Genomic DNA, 8,667 nt, shown 5'->3' with positions numbered 1-8,667 from the left:
AAACGGACCAATAGATTCACTAGACTCGTTACACTTCAGGCAGCCAATCACGTCAGAAGATAACAGATGGCCTTTGACTGCTATATAAACACACGCAGGCAAGGAAGAAGTACTCCCCCAACTGCGCGCTGATGATGTCTCCTCGTATGGTGACGAAACGTTTGCAAGCCAATTGCCAAACTCGGCGAACTAATCAACAGCCATCTGATCAGCAACCAATAAACTAGCGTTTATGAACGCAGCGTAATACCTCTTACATTTTAGACAATTGCACTACAAGTACAGTGGCCCGCGGCAAGCGAGTCTTAGCGCTTGCATCAAATAGTTGATAACTGCACTCGATAACGCTGGATGTAAGACGGAGGAACACGTTAACCGGGAGAAATCAAGAATTGGCCTATCGGTACTCAGTGTCTTTGCAGTTAGAACAAATACTTATAGAACCTCGTTACCCATCAATGTACCCAAAAATTGTTTGTTTATGCTGATCAAGGGAAACATTTTCAGCAGCTTACAAACAGCCATCAAGAGCGTGGACACTTCTAGCTGTAAGATTTGGAAAACTAACTAGTTTTTTGGAGGACTCTGCTGAAAAACATGTTCCATTCGTTGGTCTATATTGCACAATGAGAGCTAGTTCCTTCATAGAACATTCCGGCTAAGAGCCTTGGTGTGATCTCTCAGAAACAAGCGACTGTAGCTCCTTGAAACTTTGCTGGTTTCTTCTGCTCTGCCCTGTTCGGTGATGTTCGATAAGGCTAGTCCACAAGCGATTCATCTAGCTAAATTTTCAACACATTCGTGATAATCGAACACCAGTCTGGCTAGACACGTATTGCCAGAGGAACGACTTACGCAAACAGTGTTTCTTCTCCTCGTTTGACAGAATATCACAGCTAGAGGCGATAATTCTCGTTTTCTGATTGAAATACCACTGGACAGTCCCCGGAGGATTCGCAAACACGGTACAAGAAAGAACCGTATTCATACCAAGGCTCTGTTTGATCACGCGGTTGGCCATTTGTATATCTGGAGGGACTGTTTGGAAGGAAGAATTTATTTGCATGCGTTGAGTTTGCGTAACGAGTTCGGATGATTACTGCTGACACACAGCATAGAATCTGGGTTTTTTAATATCCGACTACTAGTACGTCATACGGTGTTATCAGGAAACTACCAAGTGAGGAAAAGGTAGAACCGGATGATGGCACTTTGGAGATATGCGGGTAGCCTGTCGTTGCCAGCAGTCTTCCTCTCTTATGAACCGTCCCCGACCCTATACAACTTGCCGCTTTGTTCCATAAAACCTGTTATGTGTTGGCTGTTTGACTTCATGCTTAGCACAATGGTACCAGTGAAAGGAAGAAGGCCTTCCTTGCGGACTTACTTGTTGGAAAATGTCAACTGAGCAGTTACAGACTATTGGACAGGGAAACAAAACTCTCATATGCATCTTGTTTACAAAAACGGAATAATCATCTTCTCCTTGAACGCACCTTTCTGAATGTCCCTGGATATTCATTGACTGTTGCTCAAACCCAAGCAGATGCTACAAGGCGACTCCACAAACTCCCTAATAGATCTCACTTTTCAAGAGATGCAAAGCAGATTTACGAGAAAACATTCTACTCGCGTACCCTCCCATCAGTAGTATCACCGTCACACCAGTATGTCTCTCTTCGATAAGACACAGCTTTAGGTATGTGGTGAATAACAGTAAATATGGTTGGATCAGTACTTTTGTGAAACTTCTATCCATAATGTCGTGGATGATAAAAACGGCTCAGCACCAACTCAGACGGGATTAGAAAGAAAGTTGTACGCTTCGGGAAAATTTACTGTAACGTAGTCTGAAGCCTTTGAAGGATAAAAAAAGCGTTCAGCTGCAACACCCTCCCGGTGCCTAGCTGCCATGCTACCCGAAGGAAGCACGAGGGCTGGGATACTGCCAGGTTGCCGAAGCCTAGACAGGGGAAGTCTAGTGGCGGAGGTCGGACTCAAACCACGGACCTTCCGGTCAGTAAATTCGGGGACTTCGGCCATCTCGCCCCCTTTCAAGAATAGATAAAACAATACGTTCTTGACAAACTCTTGTTTTCTGACCCAAACTAGACGTCAGTAAGTCGAAGATCTTATCAAACATTTTCAACTGTTACCTGATGAGAATTGTTCGAACAATCTATGAAATAATTTTGCAAACTTGAGAACTGGAGTGGATTCATTTGGAGTTTAGCTTGAAAAGATTCCTGCAACCCTTTCGAAAACAAAAGCTGTAAAAGCATTCTGGTTGATCAGTAGATCAGAAGAGAATATTCTGATCAAGGCCCAGCTTGCTTGAGAAGTTGTCTTTTATATTAAATTCATTTAATTAATGAGCGATAATCAATAAAATTGAAGACAAAATTTGAGAAAAAAACCATTTTATGGGGAATGATCTACCCGGTGAACCTTGTTAAACCTTAGTAAGGTGGAGAGAGGGTTTTAATACCGAAAACGGGCTGTAAGGACGATGACTGAAGGGTACTGAACTGGATTGAATTCATAAGACGTCTGGCGTTGTGTGGTTCCTGATCTACCTGAAAGCATGCGCCAGCTTCGAAGTGGGGTCTTGATTACCAAAGATAACTAGTTAAGCTTGTCAATTTGAAAAGCCACAATTTTTTGAGTGGCAACAAAATAAACAGTAGCGGTATGAAACTACAATTTCTTTCGCAGAACTCACATCTTACTGACAGCTCTAGCGTTGTCGTGTCGTCTGGAAGGACGCCGTTCTGTGCCACACAAACAAGGTAACCATTCATGTTGCGGTGTAACTTGGTGATCCAAAGTGTACCGTTTAGAGAAAGAATCTCTAGTGGGTGGGGGGTAGGGACACAGGACGGAAACAAAGACAAACGATTATAGACGGTTATGAAGAAATTTGTGTAGAACACAAATCCGTTTCAAACGTGTTTGGCTTCGGGACTCGTAGAATCATTTTACAAAATCTGCAAATAAAATACGCAGGAGTCCAGTGGAGATATTAACCAATTAAAATTCAACAATAGAAGGAAAATTTTCCAGAGCGCTTGCAGGTATAGCGCTAGTCTTTGATTCTCACAACGAAAAGTCAGTTACCAGCGGCGTAAATTTTATCGAAGCAACACATTGCCGATTGTAAACGGAAATGTAGCATATTTACCTCTTATTATATTACTAAAAAAGAGAAAATATCATCAATATAGTAAAAATGAAAAACGAATTTTTCTGGGATAACGAACAACAATGTCTTTTACAACATGCAATCATACTTACGCCCGGCAAAATCAGAAAACTTTTCTGTTACTGGTATCAAGTCTTGAAATGTTTGGTTCCGTTGATCTGGTCTTGCAAACATGTTTGGAGATCTCTTGCTCACGAACCATTTTGTTTGAGGGTTTGGATATCCCTTTGCAGCGCAGGTAATTTCCAGACTCGCCCCTTCATCAACTTTGAGAAATGGGACTGGTGATCGCGTGATCTTTGGGGGAACTTGGATAACATAGATATAATTGAAATAATGAAAAAAACGATTAAAGTAATCTCCAGCAGTGTCAACAGCCTGAGTATTCAGAAGATTGAAAACAACCAAACGAAAACGGCAAGGGTTGAAACATTACGAAGTGTTACATTTTAATGGACAGAATCTCCAATTTGGTGGCTACAACCGAGGAGCTATCAAGCTGAGTTGCCCGGGTGGCAACTCTGCTCAAAATACTGACTGCTCGCTATATTTTCAAGTGTTTTACTAAATATCCTTATACAGACGCGTATGTCGAGGTCTATTACGTTTGCATATCTTCAGTTCCAAATGTGCAGAGTGACGACTTGACTCTGTGTGAAGATAAAAGAAAGTAGAACAGATACCAGTTCATTATCCCTTCAACGTGACGAGCCTGTATGGAATGCTGTCTGCACCGCCAAACCACATCTGAACACTAAATTTTGTGAACTTTTGTCCAAAAGCAAGTGTTTGACGTCTACTGCCTAAGCGGGGCTTACTAATGGACATTGTAAGTAGTCCGTTTTGTGCTGTAGCACAGCAGATTCAAAGGGGCTCTCAGGTTGGTGAAACTTTCCGCAGTTTACCGTACTGCCTTCCACAAGTTTGGAGAGTGGCGTGTGTTCAGAGCAATTGTACCATCACGTCAAAGAGCCACGCTTGAGGAGTTAAGGTTTTCACCAAATGTGCTTTGGTTATATCTCGCCTCCGATAAACATTCCGCAGGGTCGTCATGTTGGACACAATGGTGACACTTACAAGTCTTCGGACGGGATAGGCGTAAAGTATTCCAACAGACCGTGGGTCCGTTCCACGAATAACAAGGCACAGTGTGCACCGCGTGTACATCATATTCACTTCAGAGCAGATTCAGATCTTATTCATCAATGATGTACTATCTTTCGTGGTTCCTGAAAGTTGTAATTCACCGACAGTTTCTGCAATGTGACAACGCTTCAGCTCGCTTCGTTCTGAAGTTACGTGAGATCGTCTGCGAGTGAGCTCTGTCCCAGAGATAGATGGGCTAAAATGTTAAAATTAATTCACCGACAGTTTCTGCGATGTGACAACGCTTCAGCTCGCTTCGTTCTGAAGTTACGTGAGATCGTCTGCGAGTGAGCTCTGTCCCAGAGATAGATGGGCTAAATATGTTAAAATCTGCGAACCCCGTGCGAAAACAATAGTTTGCAAATGAGTGTATTCCGCCAATTTCGTGCAATTTGGTTTGGAGTAGAACATTAAGTTGACAAAAACTCGGGGACCGCGCCCACTTAATGAGTCCCAAGAAGGGCGAAACAGGTCGTGGGCTGTCGAAGAATTTTCACCAAACTTTTGAGTAGTGCATTGCGAATAAACAAGGAAATGTTACCAGGAAAATAGTAAAAGGGAGGAAGAACATTTAGTGGAACTTTTAGTTTTAAAATCAAAGGCGGTTGAACATGACCACTCTGACAAATAGGCACATCGTCCTTATTAACTCTGCTGATCTGCTTGATTTCGGTAAACTCAAAGTATTCTCCATAAAAACTCAATGTATTACTGACAATTTTGGATATTATTGAACGTTGGAAGTCACCTCAACATTTCAAGTACGATCTCTGTTTGTGTGTAAACCAATATTCTCGGTGACTCATTGATTGATCTATGAGGCTCTCAGAAAGCCTTTTATATAGTGAAGGTCGATTACATACGAGTGCAACTGTGAGTAGTATTCACGGATCGACCGAAGCAGCGTTTCTCTACCATGTTTTCTGTCAGGCTCTATTAATAGCGAAATATCGCAAGCTAGACAGGTCTTCTGAATCGGCAATACGAATAGTCGAGTACACAAGATGATAAGATGTCTAAAGAAGGTCGAATATGCTCCAATTTAAATAAAAACTAATCGAAAGCCGTGATCGACCCATAACCATATGAGAGGTTCAAGAAGATTCTAACACTTGTTTTAGCATTCTGAAGTCTATGTATTGAGGAAATTTACGAAAGCAACACATGGGACTTCACGGCATGGATAGTGAAGGGTCAGCCCCTCCGTGCTGTCTTTCGACATTAGGTAATGCAACAAACAGTGACATAGCATGGCGTTTTCAGTTGGAGCGCTGCACTATATGCAAGAACATGACCAGAGTAACACCGTCTTGCTTCAATATTTTAGTCAAAATTTTCCCAGTCGTGATTCACTCACTTTGTTGTTTTGTTTCATTGTTGCTCATATCGCTGGACTGCTCGTGTCTGTCCGTGCTTCAAATGTCGGAATGACCCTTCCTTAGTTCGTACTTGATCTTCGTAGGTTAGTTTAAGGCAGTTGTTAGCCGCACACTCACCGGTATAAAACAGAATATATTTTATGGTAGTGACCTTGACTAAGAGAGAAAAACCTTGTTCCATCTGATTCTGTTCGGAGTGTGCCTCTGGCAGGAGTTCAGAACATGATAGTGGTTTTCTAGTTGTCTAGAACCATGTTCACCAGTGTTAAACGGTAACTTGAAAGTTACAATTGCTTAATTAAGAAGAATTGGAACCCTGTGTTTAGTAAACAACTAAAGGTCCTAGGCCCTGAGATGGGAATTCCTAGTATGCCTAATGAATAGATATTCCTTTGGTTGGAATTCAGCAGCCAAACTCAGAGACGCAGTCATCGATTATGTATGTGTTTCGACTCCTAATTTCTGGAGCTCTACAGAGCTGCTTGTTCGCCTGATATGTGCTTCTTGTTGCTAAATAATAAACCAGCTTTTAATAAGCCATAATTATAAAATAACCGGTTGCTTTTACTGTCTAAATAAAGAAGCAGCGTCACTCAGAGGGTGGACACTTGAGAAATCCAGTAATCTGCATAAATCATCTGGGAGAGAACAGATCATTGCCTTGAAAAAAGTATAAATACGGATGTGTTCAGCATACGCTGGTGCGTTGACAACCGGAGGTTTTTAGCCTTATGGCGACACTTTGGATCATTTTTCATAGACCTGTTGGCAAGCTACCGCTGAGTTCCTGCCAGAGGGCGACTATAGTTTGATTATAACTTATTCGAGTTAAGGAGAACTACACGGCCAAAATACTACTCCACAAAAAAGTGATTTGCTTCAGTTCCATCAAATTTTTACATAGAAACACGGAAAATGATAACGGAAGTTGATTAAGGAGAATCACCATCAGAATTTGCAAACTTGGACTTACGGAGGACCTTAAGAGTGACGGTCCGTATGTACACGTTATTTTTTAGCGTGATCGCACACCGATACTCCCCGGCGTCTTCAAACAAAACTGGATGGATGAATAAGCTGAAGTCACGTCGTTTCAACAGGACCTGAAATGAGGTCAGAAACGAAGTGGTATTGGAGAAATACACTCAGTTTCAAAAAATAATTTGGTCTTCATGAGAGACTCAACTGAATCTCTCGTTTATGTTATTCTATAACTGAATGTGCTGCACACAGGCCGCCTCGTGATTTAGTTGACACGATATTCTAGATATCGCAGTATATGTTGATAGAGGAAACTACTCACAAGGTTGCTGAAAACTCTTCGACAGCCCACGACCGGTTTCGCCCTTCTTGGGGCTCGTCAGGTAGGCGCAGTCCCCGAGGTTCCGTCTGCTACTTGACATCTACTTGACATCTACTTGACATTCTACTCGATGTTCTACTTGGTAATCAGTTTCTCCAGATTTATGGGGCAGAACATTTGCAAAAGGCATCCCTTCACAAAATATATGTCATACTCATCAAAATGTATTGTTAGCTTGAATGAGTGGCACTTTGATTGGGTAGCTCAGTTGGCCAACCGGATACAAGAGCGGAACTTGTGTAATTTCAGCAAGTTAATTCATTTGACACTTATTTCACTGAATATACTACATTATCTGGGACCGCATACAATAGAACAGAGATTACTTTTCATATAAATGGGGTCGTAGTACGCGAAAAAAGCTCGAAAAAAAGTTTTAAAATTCCATAAAATGTTTCTGCATACTAGATTCGTATTTCAACTCACAGCGCCGGTTGCACAGAAATGGGCAGAAGTGTGTACTCGAAGGTTGATAAAAATGAAGGGTTGACAACAACGACGTGACGCCTTGCATGCGCTGAGAACGAGGATACCGCACTCAGTGTTGAATAAATACTTTTGAAGAAATTGCAGAAAGTGGTCGCTCGGGTCGGTTGCAACACGATGTTTTTAGAGTGTTGTCGGTGCATAACTGGTTAATAGCCACATCAGCTTCAAGGTATCTGATAATGGCACTGATGAACCCATAAAAAACGCCATGAGAACCTAGCGAAAGACGCTCGTTTTCAAACTAATTTTGTTCTGTGAGAGACTCACTTGGAACCCAGCTGAATCTCTCGTTTGTGATGTTCTCAGGCAACTGAATGTGCTGCACCAGGCCGCCTTATGTTTCAGTCGCTACGATATTCGAGATATCGCGATACATGTATGTTCGTAATGCACTACTTATAGTGTTGCTGAAAATTCGTGGACAGCTCACCAGGTAGGCGAAGTCCCCGAGTTTCCGTCAACTTTATGTTCTACTTGAAACCACATTCATCGAAGTTAGCGAAATACACTCATTTGCAAACTAATTTGGTTTAGCGAGAGGCTCACCTGAAACCCAGCTGAATCTCTCGTGTGAGTGGTGCCTTACGAATATAAATGCATCGTGATATCTCGAATATGCTAGCGACTGAAACATGAGGCAGCCTGGTGCAGCACATTCAGTTGCCTGAAAACATCAAAACCGAGAGATTCAGCTGGGTCCCAGGTGAATCTCTTGTGAAAACCATATTGGTTTGCAAATGAGTGTAGTTTGCTAATTTCGTGCATTTTGTTTTTGAATAGTACATNTCTCTCTAGAGAACCGAATTAGTTTGCAAATGAGTGAGTGTCTATTGGCTAATTTGGTGCAATTTGGTTTGAAGTAGAACATAAAGTTGACGGAAACCCGGGAACTGCGCCTACCTGATGAGCCCCAAGAAGGACGAAACCGGCCATGAGACCCCCTTTTGATAAGTTTCACAGAAGTTCAGCGTCAAACTAGTTGTCAAAAATAATTGATAAAGGTCTAGGTGATGCCGAATGAAGATGACAGCAGACAGAGTACCGATGAGAGTGACCATAAGATAAGATTTATTTCGCTGAACTACAAG

The 8,667-nt window shown here is 42.0% G+C and overlaps 2 protein-coding genes across 2 annotated transcripts in view; both read right to left on the bottom strand.

Moving 5' to 3' along the window:
• Positions 1 to 1,066, bottom strand: part of T265_04646 (hypothetical protein) — a gene marked incomplete at both ends in the record, with an annotated part of 13,709 nt that extends 12,643 nt beyond the window's left edge. The window contains 2 exons of the mRNA XM_009169428.1: positions 95 to 223; positions 856 to 1,066. Of these exons, the coding sequence (XP_009167692.1) occupies positions 95 to 223; positions 856 to 1,066 (340 nt within the window). The remainder of the gene's footprint in view (positions 1 to 94; positions 224 to 855) is intronic.
• Positions 1,067 to 1,096: 30 nt separating this feature from the next.
• Positions 1,097 to 6,830, bottom strand: T265_13553 (hypothetical protein; the record flags this gene model as incomplete). The annotated part of the gene is made up of 6 exons (XM_009169436.1): positions 1,097 to 1,102; positions 1,840 to 2,051; positions 2,723 to 2,851; positions 3,295 to 3,580; positions 4,700 to 4,827; positions 6,701 to 6,830. Coding segments are annotated over 6 exons (891 nt in total), but the record flags the coding sequence as incomplete, so codon positions are not given.
• Between the last annotated feature and the right edge of the window lie 1,837 nt (positions 6,831 to 8,667).

The sequence above is a fragment of the Opisthorchis viverrini genome (genome assembly GCF_000715545.1).
Source record: "Opisthorchis viverrini unplaced genomic scaffold opera_v5_78, whole genome shotgun sequence".
Lineage (NCBI taxonomy): Eukaryota > Metazoa > Platyhelminthes > Trematoda > Opisthorchiida > Opisthorchiidae > Opisthorchis > Opisthorchis viverrini.
Note: the sequence above shows the minus strand (reverse complement) of the source record. Positions and strands in the feature narration are given on the sequence as shown.